The sequence below is a fragment of the Pongo abelii genome, chromosome 3, assembly GCF_028885655.2.
Source record: "Pongo abelii isolate AG06213 chromosome 3, NHGRI_mPonAbe1-v2.0_pri, whole genome shotgun sequence".
NCBI classification, from domain to species: domain Eukaryota; kingdom Metazoa; phylum Chordata; class Mammalia; order Primates; family Hominidae; genus Pongo; species Pongo abelii.
This window is the reverse complement of record NC_071988.2, coordinates 47,823,728-47,841,807: the sequence shown is the minus strand read 5'-3', so window position 1 is coordinate 47,841,807 and position 18,080 is coordinate 47,823,728. Positions and strand designations below refer to the sequence as shown.

The 18,080-nt window shown below is 37.1% G+C and overlaps 1 protein-coding gene across 2 annotated transcripts in view; it reads right to left on the bottom strand.

Annotated features, from left to right (window-relative positions):
• The window catches only part of SLAIN2 (SLAIN motif family member 2), a 77,685-nt gene that overhangs the window by 46,622 nt on the left and 12,983 nt on the right, over positions 1 to 18,080 (bottom strand). For both annotated transcript variants that reach the window (XM_024246246.3, XM_024246245.3), the window contains exon 2: positions 4,701 to 4,849. In XM_024246246.3, the coding sequence (XP_024102014.1) occupies positions 4,701 to 4,849 (149 nt within the window). The remainder of the gene's footprint in view (positions 1 to 4,700; positions 4,850 to 18,080) is intronic.

Here is an 18,080-nt window from a genome sequence, read left to right as displayed (position 1 = left end):
TCATTATCAACCCTCCTCAAAAGCATCCTACATTCACTCTTACCCCTTTCCAACCTACTTTCCATACTACTAATAGAATAATCTTTCCAAAATAAAATTGATGATGTCCTTCCTGTCCACATACACTACACCCTTGCAGAAAACCCTTCGATATTTTTCTAGTGCTCTTAAAAGTCCACAATTGGCCGGGTGCCGGTTGCAGTGGCTCACATCTTTAATCCTAGCACTCTGGGAGGCCAAGGCAGGTGGATCACTTGAGCTCAGGAGTTCAAAACCAGCCTGGCCAACATCGTGAAACCTCGTCTCTACTAAAAATACAAAAAAAATTAGCTGGGTGTGGCGGCACGCACCTGTAATCCCAGCTACTCAAGAGGCTGAGGCAGGAGAATTGCTTGAACCCGGGAGGCGGAGGTTGCAGTGAGCCAAGATCACACCACTGCACTCCAGCCTGGGCAACAGAGCAAGACTCCGTCTCCAAAAAAAGAAAAAAAAAGAAAAAGAATAAAGTCCACAATCTTTAACATGGCCTATAAGGCTTTACAGAGTCTGGCTCCTATGTATCTTTCTGGCCTTATCTCACATCTCTCCCTTCCTTACTCTTCTCCAGCAACTTCCTCATATACATCATGCTTCATCCCACATGGAGCCTTTGCACATGCCTTTCTTTTTATCTGGAATGCTCTACTCCATCTCTTTTTTCTGAGATGGAGTTTCACTCTTGTTGCCCAGGGTGGAGAGCAATGGCGCGATCTTGACTCACCACAACCTCCACCTCCGGGGTTCAAGCGATTCTCCTGCCTCAGCCTCCCGAGTAGCTGGGATTACAGGCATGTGCCACCATACCATTAATTTTGTATTTTTAGTAGAGACAGGGTTTCTCCATGTTGGTCAGGCTGGTCTCGAACTCCCAACCTCAGGTGATCCGCCCACCTTGGCCTCCCAAAGTGCTGGGATTACAGGTGTAAGCCACTGTGCCCGGCCACATCTCTTTCTTAGCACACTTAAGTTGTTCTGAATCTTAAGGTTTCAGGTCAAACATCATTTCCTAAGGGAAAATTCCTATTTCTCAAAGCACTATACCTTTATTCCTTTACTATATATGTATCACTAAAAAGATTATTTGTAGTATGTTTCCCCTACTAGATGATAAACTCCATTAAGTGCCAGTACAGTGTTCATTTTTCTTTATAATGTACCCCACCTCCACCCTGTTCCCAAAGCCTGATACTTAACAGGTTTGCATTAAAAATTATTTGAATATATGCATGAATGAATGTGATTCAATAGAGGTGATACTAGACACCATATAAACAGATGAAAACATCAAAACATGGAGAGACATGAGGCAAAAGAGAGACCTGGGGCAACCTAACCTAAAACAGGCAGAGAGGAAGCAAAGGGAATGGGAAGTTATTGGTTAACACGGGTACAGAATCTCAGTATGGGATGATGAAAAAGTTTAGTATAGGATGATTAAAAGTTCTTTTCATCTGGATATGATAGTGACAGTTGCACAGTAACATGAATGTACTTAATGCCACAGGACTGTACATTTTTAAAGGGTGAAAATGGATAATTTTGTATTATATAATATATGACAATTTTTAAAAGATGGGTAGAAAAGGAAGAATCTTCAATGAAGACCGAAAAGAAAAGAGCAGGGAGAGTAAATGAGGGTTAAAAAGACAATACACTATCAAAAAAAAAAAACAAGAAAATTTTAGGAACCAGTGATAGTGCACTGCAGAGAACCTGAGTGTGAAGGAGTAATAACTGTTCTGCTGCAATACAGCACTTAAGTTTCTAGGAAGCTCTGCCTTACCAAAAAAGTGTATTTTAAAAAAAACAATCTCCTTCGGAAATGGGGGATTTACAACTACAAAATTCAAACTTGTAAAAGCCTAATTTTTTTCCTTAAAAAATTTTAAATATATATATTTGAAATATACATTGTATTTATAGCTGTAGCTATTGTTCTATGAATACAGCTATAAAATTTAAACAATGTTAAACAGATGCAGTACTTAATTACACCTAGTTATGGTTCAAGAGTAACTGCCTCTCTTACACACTCCTAATATCCTCCTTGCAATAAAGCAAAAAGCCACTCACTCAAAATTGCTATTTTTGAGGTGCAGCAGCTTTACTTTTACCCCTCAAGTCCAGGTTGCTAGTCACCAATTGCTAATAATTCGTACTCCTTAGGACGTTTTAAACCAGGCGTTGGTAAAATATAACCTTCAGGCCAAATCTAGTCCACTACCTGTTTCTTTAAGTAGTTTTACTGGAACACAGCCGTGCCCACTCATTTATGTATTGTCTATGGCTGCTTGCATGCTACAAGAGCAAAGCTAAGTAACTGCAACAGAGATCTTACAGGCAACAAAGACTAAATTTGTTTATTATCTGGCTTTTTGCAGAAAAAGTTTGCCAGAGTTTTATTTATTTGTTTACTGTCTGACTCCTCTTATAAGAATATAAGCTCCAAGAAGTAAGTCATTTTTTGGTCTATTATATTCACTGCCATAACTTCAGTGTTGAGAACAATGCCTATTATAGCAGATTCTCAATACATACTGTTGAATGATGAAAATTCCTAATTAAATTGTAAATATATAATTTCTAAGGTTGGGTACTGAAAAACAATTTCTAGGGATATATATACACACATATACATACACACATACATATACACACACACACACACACACACACATATATATATATACTTTTTTTTTGTTGGTTTTGTTTTGTTTTGTTTTGGCAAGAGGGTCTTGCTCTATCACCCAAGCCGGGGTGCGGTGGTGCAAACATGGCTCACTGCAACAACTTCCTGGGTTCAAGGGATCCTCCTGCCCCAGTCTCCCGACTAGCTGTGACCACAGGCGCACACCATGCCTGGTTATTTTTATTTTTTTATTTTTTGTAGAGGTGGGGTCTCACTATGTTGCCTAGGCTGCTTCTGAACTCCTGGACTCAAGTGATCCCCCCAATCTGCTGGGATTACAGGTGTGAGCCACCGCACCTAGCCCTCTAGGAATATTCTTTTTTCTTTCAATCACGCTCCTTCTATAGGAGTATTCTCAATATATAGTCAGAAATTTTCCATACTTAATGTTCTGTGGCATTAAGTACATTAATGCCAGAAATTGGTCAGAAAATGTCCAGCTATTTAAAACGGTCTACGAGCTTGTCTACATATTTCTAATAATCTCTTATGAATATAACTTAAATCAAGCTCCAGGGTATAATTCAAACAAACAAGCTGATAGTCATACTAAACATTTGAAAAACCACATAAAGGCTATTGCTTTTTCAAAAGTGCTTCTTTGGCCAGGCACGGTGGCTCACACCTGTAATCCCAGCAGACTGGGAGGCTGAAGCAGGCAGATCACCTGATGTCGGGAGTTCAAGACCAGCCTGGCTAACACAGCAAAATCCCATCTCTACAAAAAATACAAAAATTAGCCAGGAGTGGTGGTGGGCACCTTAGTCCCAGCTACTCGGGAGGCTGAGGCTGCAGTGAGCCAAGATCACACCACTGCACTCCAGCCTGGGCAACAGAGCGAGACTCCATATCAAAAAAAAAAAACAAAAAAAACAAAAAACAAAAACAAAAGGGCTTCTTTTCATAGAGGAAAAGTAATACTTTAGTGTCAAAACTGACCCAGATTCAGAACCTCTGTAATAACATCCCGTAAGTTATTTGCATATAACAACCACTACCCCTTATCGCCAAATAAACTTCATTTTATGTATGCCACTTTAACTGTCCCCTCTGCTTCTCGTGACCATTTTCAGCTTAAACTCTAACCACAAAGCACATATTGTTTTCTATAATAAAGCCAAAATAACTAATTTTAAGTACATGGCTGCCAAGTAAATAAAAAGCAGAAAAACAAAAACAAAACTAATCATGCATCCATCTTTTACTATCTGAGTATTTCATAAAACAGACTGAGAGAAATACAAGAAGAAATAAACAATGTTCTTCCTACATTTCTGCCCACACTGGCATGCTACATTAAATGTTATAAAGAGCCACAGACACATTTTGTCAGCTTTGTGAATGCTATTAAACAAAAGAGCATAAAAGCAATTTAAACCTAAAATGCCAAGTAGTTTTACATAACAAGGGAAATGAATACATTTACTCAGCACTTACTGTTAGCCAGAAAACATGCTAGGCTCTTTCACATAACACTTAACCCTGAAAATTACCTTTCAAGGTTCATCATTCTTATGAGACAACTGAGCTCACACAAGTCAAATAATGCAGTGACAGAGCAATTAAGGGCTAGAGTGAGAACAAGGTCTCTGTAGTTCTCCACTTGTATCTTTCTACCACACCAGTTTCCCCAAAGAGTGGAATGTGAGATGACTTTATACAATACCAGACATGTTATATTTTAATAGTTATTTAACTTGTATTAGAAAAAACCTTATCATATGAAATTCATTATTTCATGGATATTATTCTTTAGGATGAGGCTAAATAAAAACAAGATTTTTTAAAAAGCTAATAAGTAAATGATAGAACAGGGTTATGTGAACATGGGAAAAACTCTCATGATGGTATGAACAATGAGATTTGAAAAATACTCCAAAGAATTGCTTCCTAAAAACACACTGCTCAACATTTATGGTTTTTGACTAAAGAAAGCAAAGAGATGAATTTACAAGCAAAATTATAGACATACCTGACATAGTTTGATCAAGTTTGTGGATAAGAGATTTTTTAGCACACTCAACATCAGGACTTGGGTAATCCAAAACTTGCCTGCACCAAACTAATGGACTAACCGATTTCTGCATTGGTGTAAGTTTTTTCTTTGGTGATGAATACAGCCTAGAAGAAGACAACAAAAAACAGAAAATTCCTTATTAAGCACAAGGTTATATAAAACAGGGATCCTTTTGGATCGATTTAAATAGGGGAGAAGGGAGTAAATGTCATGGAGTATATTTTAAATCACCCACATTTACTTACTGCACAGGAAGAAAATTATAGTAAAACAATCAATATAAATCCAAATTCCAAGTATTAAGTGAACCCAAATGAGGTATTCCTAAAGTAGGTGTTTTACTAAGACTATGAGAAAACACCTGTCTTTCCAACAGTTTATTCTGTTTTCAACACTACTTGACTAACTCCCTAATATAGCCAGATTATTAAATCTAGCTAGGAAGCAGAAGGAGCTAAATTCCTTGCTCTCCACCTATTTCCCTTCCCACCACATACACAAATATCTACCATTAGTGATTCATTCCTTTTAGTTAAGCAGTATCCAATTTGTAGTCCTCTTTTCAAATGACAGTGTGTTGGAGAAAAGCAATACTTTAACCCCAAATAACTAAATGTGAATCAATTACTAAATTGCTTCAGTTTCAGAAAAGGACCAAGAGACAGTATTTTATAAGCTAACGGGGAAAGTATACAGAAGGGAAAAGTTGAGCAGAAGATACGGAGGCATGTACATAAATTTCCTACTTCATGTTTCTCAGATTAATCCAGATTATGTCAGTTACTATTAATTTATTTCAAGTGTGACTCCATATGAAAAATGCAAATAGCTATTGATTTCTAACCAGGGTGATTTTCAAATAAGACACTTTAAATGGAATTTATGAAGCAAACAAAATTAGGCTTTGATACTGTATATCTAGTGAAAGGTTTCAATAAGGAGTTAATAATTTCACATTTACATTAATCAAGTTAGTGTAATAACATGAAGTGTTGTTTCACTGTAAATATTTAAATAAATATGTATCTACAGAACTACAATAGACAAACTACTTTTAGTGGCAACAGTACCTTTTCCATCACTTGTCTCTTTTCCCCATCTATAACTTAGGTCTGTCACTCATATGCATTATTTAGTTTTGATCAAGGTCATCAACGCTAACTAATGGGGTAGATGACCATTTCTTTAGTCTACAATCCAAATTCATTTGGATAAAAATAGTGAAATAAAATCTTAATTTATGGAATAACTATCAATTCAAAATGAAATCAATGGGGTTCATTCTCTTTCCAATTTAAATACTGCAAAGATTCCTTAACAAAAATCTCTACCTCGGCAATTACACTTTAAAAATTGTGGTAAATATTACATACTGATATCCTATGTCAGCAAACGTTTAGCAAGGCAAACCTCTACAGATGAATAATAACAATAAAACCATTTTATATTATCACTACTCTTTCAATATATATATTTTTCCTACACTGACTGGTTTTACATAATTTACCCACATGGCTCACATGTACTAAGTACATAGTTCCCTTACTGCTGGCCATAAAACTCATTTTTAAAAAGTGCAAAGCAGGGCCGGGTGCGGTGGCTCATGCCTGTAATCCCAGCACTTTGGTAGGCCGAGGCGGGTGGATCACCTGAGGTCAGGAGTTCAAGACCAGCCTGGCCAACATCTCTACTAAAAATACAAACCCCATCTCTACTAAAAATAGAAAAAATTAGCCGGGTGTGGTGGTGGGCACCCATAATCCCAGCTACTTGGGAGGCTGAGGCACAAGAATTGCTTGAACCTGGGAGGTGGAGGTTGCAGTGTGCCAAGATCACAATCACACCACTGCAGTCCAGCCTGGACAACAGAGCAACACTGTCAAAAAAAAAAAAAAAAAAAAAAAAAAAAAAGCCTCAAAAACATTATGTTCAGTGAATGCATACTGACACATAAGAATCCATTTATATGAAATGTCTAGAAAAGCATATGGAGCAGAAAAGAGATTTGTGGTTGCCTAGGGCTGGAGGTAGGAATGGGAATGAGGTTTCTTTTTAGGGTGATATAGATGTTCTAAAATTATATGATAGTGATAATTATGGTAATGGTTTGATCATTGTAAATATACTAAATTCACTAACATATAATGACTTTTATGGTATGTTGATTATAAGCTATGAATAAATTTTATGGTATATAAATTATATCTTGATAAAGCTGTTTTTAAAAGGTTGCAATGTGCTTTGGCATCTTTAAAAATACAGAAACTACTACAAACTAAATGAATATAATAATAATTCAAAACCAACTAAAACATCACAACTGCCCCCCCATCCCTCATTTCTTTCCTGTTGTTAATAGCATTATAATTCTTTCAGTTATAAAGACTAAAAACTTGTAATTTAGGATTGCTCCATCTTATTTTCTACCCTTATCAATAATCTGTCACCAAGACTTGCTGAGCCTACCTTTATAAACTATTTTTTTCTCCCATTCCTGTACTTGCTCCCTTAATTGGGAATACAGAACACTCCTTCCTTCCATTAGCAGATTAAAGCAACCTGTCCATACTTATTCATAGTTATGAAAAGGGAGACAATGATTCAGTAAGCCCTGGGTACACCAACTTTCTATATCACTCTATCCTCTTATTTCAGTGTCCCTATGTATTACTACCTGAAGTCTAGAAACAAAGGGCGTTGGCCCATATGATATTGGCACAAAATTCCTTGGTCAGGTAACCTTTGATTGAGGTTTCAAAGTACATACTTCTAAACCTGCCAGAGGACACATGAGCTGAGCTGTACCACATAACTGAATTCACCTTTAGCAGGAGAGAGTTGTTTAAGTCTCTCAATTTAAAAGGAAATCCTAAGTAAACTCTCATTACAAATAAACCTATTTGTAATAACAATATATATATTCTTTGCTCATTTCTTACAAACACATGGACTTATTCAAAATAACTATTTTTCCCACTAAAAACATTTTTTTCATTTTGACACTTTAGAATTTCTTAAATCACAGGATATGATTTAATCAAGAGGGACACAATTCTGATGAACACAGCAAGTTTATTTACAGTTAATGCAACCTAAAACAGGTTGAGATTTAACAAGTTTTTACTTGCTTAAAAAAACAAACATTACTTCATTATCCTATTACTACTAAAATTAAGTCATGGAGGCCCAACGGGGAGCTGAGCCTCCAACCTGGCAAAACAAGGAACTGGGACATCCTATTCAAATGCAGATAGACTGGATTAAAAAATAAGACACAACGAAACGTTGTCTACAAAAGAAACATCTTAGATTCAAATTCATAAATAGGTTGAAAGTAAAAGAATGGGAAAAAATAAGACCATGAAAAACTAACTACAAAAACTGGAGTGGCAATTATTAGACAACAGACTTTAAGATACAAAAAATTACTAGACACAAAAAATTACTGGAAACTAAAAGGAAGATATAACATTATAAATTTAAACATACCTAACAACAGTAATAGAACTGAAAAGAAAAACAATTCAGAAATTTTGTTTTGGGGTTTCAATAGCCGACTCTTAATAACTGAAAAAAGAACTACATGGAGAATCAGAAAAAATACAGAAGACTTCAGCAACATTATCAACCAACTTTACTTAACCATTTATGGGACACTCCATCCAACAGTAACAGAAAACACACTCTTTTTAATTGCACGTGGAACATTCTCTGGGATAAACCATGGGCTAGGACATAAAACAAGTCTTACTGAATTTTTAAAAACTGAAATTATTTAAAGTATGGTTTCTGACCACAATGGAAGTAAATTAGAAATCAGCAACAGAAAGCAATTTAGCAAATTCCAAATATTTGGAAATTAAACAACATACTTATAAATAACAAAGGTCAAATAATGTATCACAAGGGAAATCAGAAACTATTGTGAACTGAATAAAAACAAACACAACATACCAATATTTATGTGATGACGCTAAAAAAGTGCTTAGAGAAAAATTTGTAATTTCAAACACTTATATTAGGAAAGAAAAGAGGTCTAAAATCAATAATCTAAGCTTGAAAAATTAGAACAAGAGCAAATTAAACCCAAAGTAGGCTGGGCACGGTGGCTCATGCCTGTAATCCCAGTACTTTGGGAGGCCGAGGCTGGTGGATCACCTGAGGTCGGGAGTTCAAGATCAGCCTGGCCAACGTGGCAAAACCCCATCTCTACTAAAAAATACAAAAATTAGCGGAGTGTGGCAGCGGGCACCTGTAATCCCAGCTACTCGGAAGACTGAGGCAGGCAGAATTGTTTGAACCCGGGAGGTCGAGGTTGCAGTGAGCCAAGATCCCGCCACTGCACTCCAGCCTGGGCAACAGAGCAAGATTCCGTCTCAAAAAATAAAAATAAATAAATAAATAAATAAACCCAAAGTAGCCAGAAGGAAATTATAAAGATTAAAGTAGAAATCAGTGAAATAGAAAACAGAAAAGTATAGGGGGAAAAAGTGCTTTTCTTTTCTTTTTTTTTTTTTGAGATGGAGTCTTGCTCTGTTGCGATCTCGGCTCACTGCAACCTCCACTTCCCAGGTTCAAGCTGTTCTCCTCCCTCAGCCTCCCGAGTAGCTGGGATTACAGGTGCCCGCCACCACGCCTAACTAGTTTTTTGTATTTTTAGTAGAGACGGAGTTTCACCATGTTGGCTAGGCTGGTCACAAACTCCTGACTTCAAGTGATTCGTCTGCCTCAGCCTCCCAAAGTACGGGGATTACAGGCATGAGCCACTGCACCAGGCCTATTTTTTTTAAGGACAGAAAAAGGATAAATTTTTAAGTGAGACTGACCTAGGAAAAAAGAAATATAACTTACCAAAAACAAATAAAAGAGAGGACATCGCCACAAACACTACTGACATTAAAAGGAATATAAGCGAATATTATGAACAACCTAATGCCAATAAAATAGATAAAACAGATTAATTCCTAGGAAACATAAATTACCAAAAAAAAACCTCTAAAAACTCAAGAAAGAGAACCTGAATAGACTTATAAGAGACTGAATTAGAAAGTTAAAAACCAGCCTGGCATGGTGGCTCACACCTATAATCCCAGCACTTTGGGAGGCTGAGGCGGGCGGATCACAAGGTTAGTAGATCGAGACCATCCTGGCTAACACAGTGAAACCCTGTTTCTACCAAAAAAAACAATGTAGCCGGGCCTGGTGGCACGTGCCTGTAGCCCCAGCTACTTGGGAGGCTGAGGCAGGAGAATCGCTTGAACCTAGGAGGCAGAGGTTGTAGTGACCCAAGACTGAGCCACTGCACTCCAGCCTGGGCGACAGAACAAGACTCAGTCAAAAAAAAAAAAAAGAAAGAGAAAGAAAGAAATTTAAAAACCTTCCCAGAAAGAAAAGTTCAAGTCCACATGTTTTCACATATTAATTCTATCAAATATTAAGGAAATAATGCCAATACCAATCCTACACAAACTCTTTCAGAAAAACAGACTTAATGGTAAAAGACCAAATAGTTTCTCCTAAGACTGGGAACAAGGTAAAGATGTACACTCTCATACTTTTATTAAATAATATACAGTACAATAAGGCAAGAAAAAAAAAAACTAAAGGCATCCTGATTGAAAAGAAAGAAGTAAAACATGTTTAATCGCAGACATGATCCTGCATATAGAAAATCCATTGTAAAACTCTTAAAAAGAAATAAGATAATAAATGTGTTCTGCAAGGTCACAAGACACAAGATCAATAAGCAAAAAAATTGTATTTCTAAACACTATCAATAAACAACCTGAATATGAAATAGATATAACAATTTCATTCACAACAGCATCAAAAGGAATAAAATACTCAAGAATAAATTTAACATATGAAATGCAAGATGTACACTGCAAACTACAAAACATTGCTGAGAGAAATTAAAAGAAGACATATGAAAAGATATACCATGTTTATAGATCTGAACACAAGACTGACAAGATGTTAACTCCACCAAACTGACCTTTAGAATCAACATATCCCTAGAAAACCTCAGCAGGCATTTTTAACAGAAATTGACAAGCTGATCCTAAAATTTACATAAAAATGCAAAGGCCAAAGAATGGATAAAACAATTTTGGAAAAAAAAATCTTTTTAATTTTGCAAATCTCTGGACTTGCCTGCTCTTCAAATTCATCTTGTACACTGCAGCCAGTGTTTTCTAAAACACAAATCTGACTTTATTAGTATTCTTTTGCTAAAAATTCTGTGCCAGTTTCCCTCTGCCCTCAAGATGGAGTTTTTTTCTAAAAATTATCCCCACAGCTCTTGAGACCTAACCAATGATTTAACTGTTATAGTTCTTCTTTAGCTTCATTTCTCACCTTCCTCCACCACACATTTAAATAGCAGCCATATGGAATTAATTTCTATTCCTGGAAAGCTCAACACTTTTGCTTCTAGGTCATTTGTGCATGTTGTTCCCCTTGCAACAAGTTTCATTCCACTTTTTTGCTTACCTCACCCTCCCCTGCTCAACTTCACCCAGCTCTTCTCTATTTTCTACTGGGGATCAGCTTAAATTTCAATTCTTCAGGAAAACCTTCCTGGAACATCTCTAGTAAGATCGTATTAAGTATCTCCACTATGTACAACATTGATGCAAAATGTTTTAAGAAAGTATCTTTGTAGACATTTAGATTGCCCTGTCAAAAAGGAAATTCTATCCCTTACGCCCATTCTAATAAGAGACTATATTTTATTCATTTTTGTCCTGTTTGAATTTTTTGAGTTGGTATTTGCAGTTTGAAAAGACATTTAAAAATGTGTTGGAGGCAATAAAAATGCTACACATGAACTTCAAACATTATGCTAAGTAAAAGAAGCCAGTCACAAAACATCGCAGATTGTATGATACCATTGATATGGAATGTCTAGAATAGGCAAATCTGAGACAAGTTGATCAGTGGTTGCCTGGGGATAGATGAGGGGGTGGAGAGAAGGAATGGGAAATGACTACTAACGAGTACAGGTTTCTTTTCGGTATGCTGAAAATACTCTAAAACTAAATTATGGTGATGGTTGTACAATTCTGTGAATACATTAAAAACTACTGAACACTGAAAACCACAGTACACTTTATTTCTTATTTTTTATCTATTTATGTTTTTTTTAACTTTTTTTGGAGACAGAGTCTCACTTCATCACCCAAGCTAGAGTGTAGTGGTGCAATCTCAGCTCACAGCAACCTCTGTCTGCCAGGTTCAAGTGATTCTCATGCCTCAGGCTCCCGAGTAGCTGGAATTACAAGCGTGTACACCACCAAGCCGGCTAATGTTTGTATTTTTGGTAGAGACCAGGTTTTCCCAAGTTGGCAGGCTGGTCTCAAACTCCTGACCTCAAGTAATCCACCCACTTCAGCCTCCCAAAGTGCTGGGATTACAAGCATGAGCCACCATGCCCAGCCCACGGTACACTTTAAACATGTGCATTTTATGGTATATAAATAACATCTTGATAAAGCTGTTAAAATGTGATAGGAATAAATTGGCCTTTCAAAATGCCACTTTTTCCTTTAGAACAATCATTACAAGGGAACTAACCACTATCTTTTCTTTTTTTGAGACGGAGTCTCGCTCTGTCACCCAGGCTGGAATACAATGGCGCAATCTCAGCTCACTGCAACCTCCGCCTCCCAGGTTCAAGCGATTCTCCTGCCTCAGCCTCCTGAGTAGCTGCGATTATAGTCGCGCACTACCATGCTCAGTTAATTTTTGTATTTTTAGTAGAGACAGGGTTTCACCATGTTGGTCAGGCTGGTCTCGAACTCCTGACCTCGTGATCCACTCGCCTCAGCCTCTCAAAGTGCTGGGATTACAGGCGTAAGCCACCGTGCCCGGCCTAACCACTATTAAATACAATTTAAGTATACTGTTAAATACTGAGTTATTAGAAATGTAATTAAGAATAAAGTAATATAAAGCTTACAATAAGAAGTCATATTTTGGCCCATATGTCACACATACCTGTATAATATGGTGATTAAAGACAACTAAGAATATAACTATTTTTTTAAGTGTAATAACTTTCAGTAATACGAAAATGTACAAATACAAAAAATGATAATAACCTCCCTTTCTCTACCAAAATTACACTCCAAAATTATTTACAATTTGGAGTATGTCTCTCCAGACTTTTCTTCACATTGTTAATATACTTCTTCACATAGTAGACATATATTAATAAGTAAATAATGGGGAGAGGAAAGGAGACAAGAGTTACTTTGCTGAATCTGTGGTAACCGCAGTAATCCTTTTCATATTGTAGCCAGCTGAAAGTAGGCTACTGAAGCCAAGGACAAAAATGATTTAAATTTAAGATAAAAATAAAAGTTATATTAAAAGCATTATTGAAATAAATTTCTTTAGATGCAAATTTTTTACAGGCTGAGGAAAATAATCAGATTTTTACTACCCCTAAATCATCCCCCTCTACCTATTCACTGAGTAAGGTACATTCAATGCAAAAGAACAGACACTGTTTTCACAACGTTCAATGCACAATCCCCAACACAGACACTTATACATGTTCAAATATTTGGATCTGAATTCACACTGAATAAAAAAGCAATATGAAAAGAGATAAAGGAAGGTACCAAAGTAAATTAAAGTGGCCACTTTGAGACTGTAATTTTGTTTCCATTTTAATAATTCTATCATAAAAAAACTTTAATTAATAAAAGTTTATCTTATTATCTTTAGGCTGGGCGTGGTGGCTCACGCCTGTAATCCCAGCACTTTGGGAGGCTGAGGCAGGCGGATCACCCGAGGTCAGGAGTTCAAGACCAGCCTGGCCAACAGGGTGAAAATCCATCTCTACTAAAAATACAAAAATCAGCCAAGCATGGCTGCGGGAGCCTGTAATCCCAGCTACTCAGGAGGCTGAGGCAGGAGAATCGCTTGAACCTGGGAGGAGGAGGTTGTAGTGAGCTGAGATCACACCACTGCACTCCAGCCTGGACGACAAGAGCGAAACTCCATCCCAAAAAAAAATTTTTAAAAATTAAAAAAATACAAGTATCTTTGGTTTTACTCACAAGCAAATATAATTTAATAATTCTAAACCATTAGGATACATTGCTTATAATGCTTTAACAAGCTCTGTTGGGCCGGGCGCAGTGGCTCACGCTTGTAATCCCAGCACTTTGGGAGACTGAGGCGGGTGGATCACCTGAGGTCAGGAGTTCGAGACCAGCCTCAACATGGAGAAACCCCGTCTCTACTAAAAATACAAAATTAGTCGGGCATGGTGCATGCCTGTAATCTCAGCTACTCGGGAGGCTGAGGTAGGAGAATTGCTTGAACCTGGGAGGCGGAGGTTGCGGTGAGCCGAGATCGCGCCATTGCACTCCAGCCTGGGCAACAAGAGTGAAACTCCATCTCAAAAAAAAAGCTTTGTTAGTCAATGTAACAGTAATTATTATAATTTATACTGTATCAAATGCTCATTACATGTCAGGCATTGCTTCAGTGTTTTAAATATAGTAACTCTTTCAATCTTCATTACAAAATTATAAGATAGGCATTATTACAATCTGCATTCTACAGATGAGGTCACTGAGACAAGTGAGGTAAGTAACTTGTCCAAGGTGGCACAGCTATTAAATGGCAAAACCAAAATTGCTCCAGAAGCAGTACTCTTAAATATTATACTTTACTGCCTAACAGCATTGCTAAAAAAGAATATAAAAGATTCTTAAGTTAAAGACTTTAATAGGGCCAGGCGTGGTGGCTCACACCTGTAATCCCAATACTGTGGAAGGCTGAGGTGGGAGGATCACTTGAGGCCGGGAGTTCAAGACCAACTTGGGCAACATAGTGAGACACTGTCTCTACAAAAGTTTTTTAAAAACATCAGTGGGGCCGGGTGCGGTGGCTCACGCCTGTAATCCCAGCACTTTGGGAGGCCGAGTCGGGCGGAACACCTGAGGTTGGGAGTATGAGACCAGCCTGACCAACATGGAGAAACCCCGTCTCTACTAAAAATGCAAAATTAGCCGGGCGTGGTGGTGCATGCCTGTAGTCCCAGCTACTCAGGTGGCTGAGGCAGGAGAATCACCTGAACCCAGGAAGTGGAAGTGGAGGCTGCGGTGAGTCGAGATCATGCCATTGCACTCCAACCTGGGCAACAAGCACAAAACTCCGTCTCGGGGAGAAAAAAAAAAAAAAAAAAAAAATCAGCCAAGCACGGTGGCAGGTGCCTACAGTCCCAGCTACTTGGGAGGCTGAGGTGGGAGGACTGCTTTAGCCCAGGAGTGCAAGGCTGCAGTGAGCTATGACTGTGCCACTGCGCTCCAGCCTGGGCAACAGAGAGAAACCCTGTCTCTTGAAACCGGAGAAAAAAAAAAAAAAGACTTCAATATAATCATTTTAACAGCCACAATGTTCCCTGCTCTCTTAAGCCTTACCAACTATAAAATATAAGGTTTCAATCAATCCCACCTACTACTACAACCAAAAATCACAATTAAGTTGAAGAAAAACATATTCAGTTCAAATATATAGTGCCTTTTTGAACTTCTAGATTGTTCATAGTGCTATCTTATTATTATATTTGGCCCATCAGCTAACTAAAAGACATATAATACTATATTTTTATAAATATATATAATATTTCTTCTGGTTTTTAGAGGAATATTAAAAATATTATCAATAATAATTATTAGCAAGCCAAACTCATTAATAAACTTTTAGAACAGAGCTATTTTCAAGCACTGAAGTGACATTAGTTGCAGGGTAGAATATATGTGTATATAAACAGTATGTGTGGCAGAACACAAAACAACACGGTGAACCCAAAAAACAGTGCAAAGCAAGCAGAGTAAACTGAAGAAAACCTTTTAAAATATTTCAAATTTTTAGAAATAGCTATTATGATTCCATTTTCATTTCATGACTCACTTTATTCCCATTCCAGTATGGCATGGTTTTTTTAATTTTAAGAGAATCAAAACACTTTTGATATTCCTTGGAGTGTCACTAAACTTGAGATTGAGAATTTAGTCTTTAAAAAACAAACTTCTAGTGCTGAGCCATAACTATGCACCTGGGAATGCCGGGAAACACTAGTTACAGTGAGACCAACCTAGACTGCATCAATCAGAAACTGAGTTGCTTCTTTTTGAGAGAAGACATCAGGAAGACAGGGAGTCTCAAACTATTCCAGACTTGCAAATTGTGGCAATAGCTGCAATACAGTCTTTATGTATACTAGTACATATTTTTTCAGCTACTAGTACAGATCTTTTCAGCTACTAGTACAGATCTTCTCAGCTACAACTGCATATACAGATAGCAATTACTAACACAAGAAGTTTTTAGTCCATAGAAAACATACATGGAGTATATGTATGGATATGTTCATACATAATATATACATATAAACATTACATACATGCGTAATCCATGCAGTTTATTTTAGAGTACTTTGCTTTTTAGTGGCTAAAACAGGATCTTAACCATAGAAACCATGTTAGTTCCTGGCTAAAACGTCATATTTTCAGCAAATGATATATTCTTCAAATCCAAGATAATAATGCATACTGCTATAATCACTTTTAATAGTTTGTCAACTTAATGATTTAGGTTTAAAAAATTAACACTTTTTCATACTGTTGATAAAGCATCTACAAATAAATTACCTTGGAAAAGATACAGGAACATAAAGTTTGAACCCACAAAACACTGATAACAAAGGTTTATTAACACAGTAAAGATTTAAAAATTGTCATCTCAGAGAATTTTCTATCTGTAGTATTCCTATAGATTCTAAAATTATTTTGAGTTATAATAAAATTAAAATATTTTACCAACTTTGTGAAAATATAAACCAGGTAAGAATGAGAAAAATATAAATATATGTAATTAGATATAATCTACATTTATATATTTATAAACATATAAAATGTGTATATTAAATACGTGTTTAACCTTAACATTGAAGTGCTAAAGAAAGTTTAACAATATTTTTATGTTACATGCCAGAGTAGGAGGTAAGAGAGACGGGTATACTGTATTCTGCTTATACAACTAAAGTTAATATTTAAGAATACCAGCCTAGACATTCTCTTCCTTTTTTCTTTTGAATTATACATAAAAACAAGAATGGGTATGTGAGGATTCCTGAACTATACTGTATTCTGAGATGGTCAGAAAGCACAAAATACACTTGGGGGGAAGAAGGAATAGTATTATTAGAATTGACATTGTCCTAAAAGAAAACCTAATCTAACTCTCCATTGTTAGAGTTTGTGATTCTGTGTATATACCCAATTTCTATATAATTTTATGACTGTCTGCACATGAGATTCTAAGCTTCTCAAGAACAGGAATAAGAATATTTCACATCATCCCTTATGCCTCCTCATCCCCAAAGAAAACTTCCTGGCACACAGTAAAAAAGGAACGCAAGGAAATAAGTACGAAGAATTCATAAAAGAGCATGGCATTTTTTTCCTGAAATATAACAATGAAAATTGTTGGCCGGGTGCAGTGGCTCACACCTGTAATCCCAGCACTTCGGGGAGCTGAGGCAGGCGGATCACGAGGTCAGGAATTAGAGACCAGCCTAGCCAACATGGCGAAACCCCATCTCTACTAAAAACACAAAAATCAGCCAGGTATGGTGGCGGTCGCCTGTAATCCCTGCAGGAGAATCGCTTGAACTCGGGAGGCGGAGGTTGCAGTGAGCTGATATGGTGCCACTGCACTCCAGCCTGGGTGACAAGAGCAAGACTCCTTCTCAAAAAAAAAAAAAAAAGAAAAGAAAAGAAAAGAAAGGAAAAGAAAATTTTACATTTTTTTTCTTGGTCCTAACCATTTGGTTACCAGCTGTAGATCAACTGAATCAAATTTTTCCTATTTTAATTCATAATCATTTCATTATTTGTTCCTTTCAAAATACAGGCTGTGCGCACTGGGTCATGCCTGTAATCCCAGCACTTTGGGAGGCCGAGGTAGGCGGATCATCTGAGGTCAGGATGAGACCAGCCTGGACAACATGGTGAAACCCCATCTCTACTAAAAATACAAAAATTAGCTGGACATGGTGGTGGGTGTGTGTAATCCCAGCTACTCGGGAGGCTGAGGCAGGAGAATCGCTTGAACCCGGGCTGCAAAGGTTGCAGTGAGCTGAGATTGCTCCACCGCACTCCAGCCTGGGCAACACAGCGAGACTCAGCCTGAGGAAAAAGAAAAAAAAACAACCTATAACAATTAACGAGGATCTCTCTCCCAAGTGACAGTAATCAAATTATACCCCAATTTCTGTAAGAGCCTGTTTAACTACTCTAATCCCTTAACTTT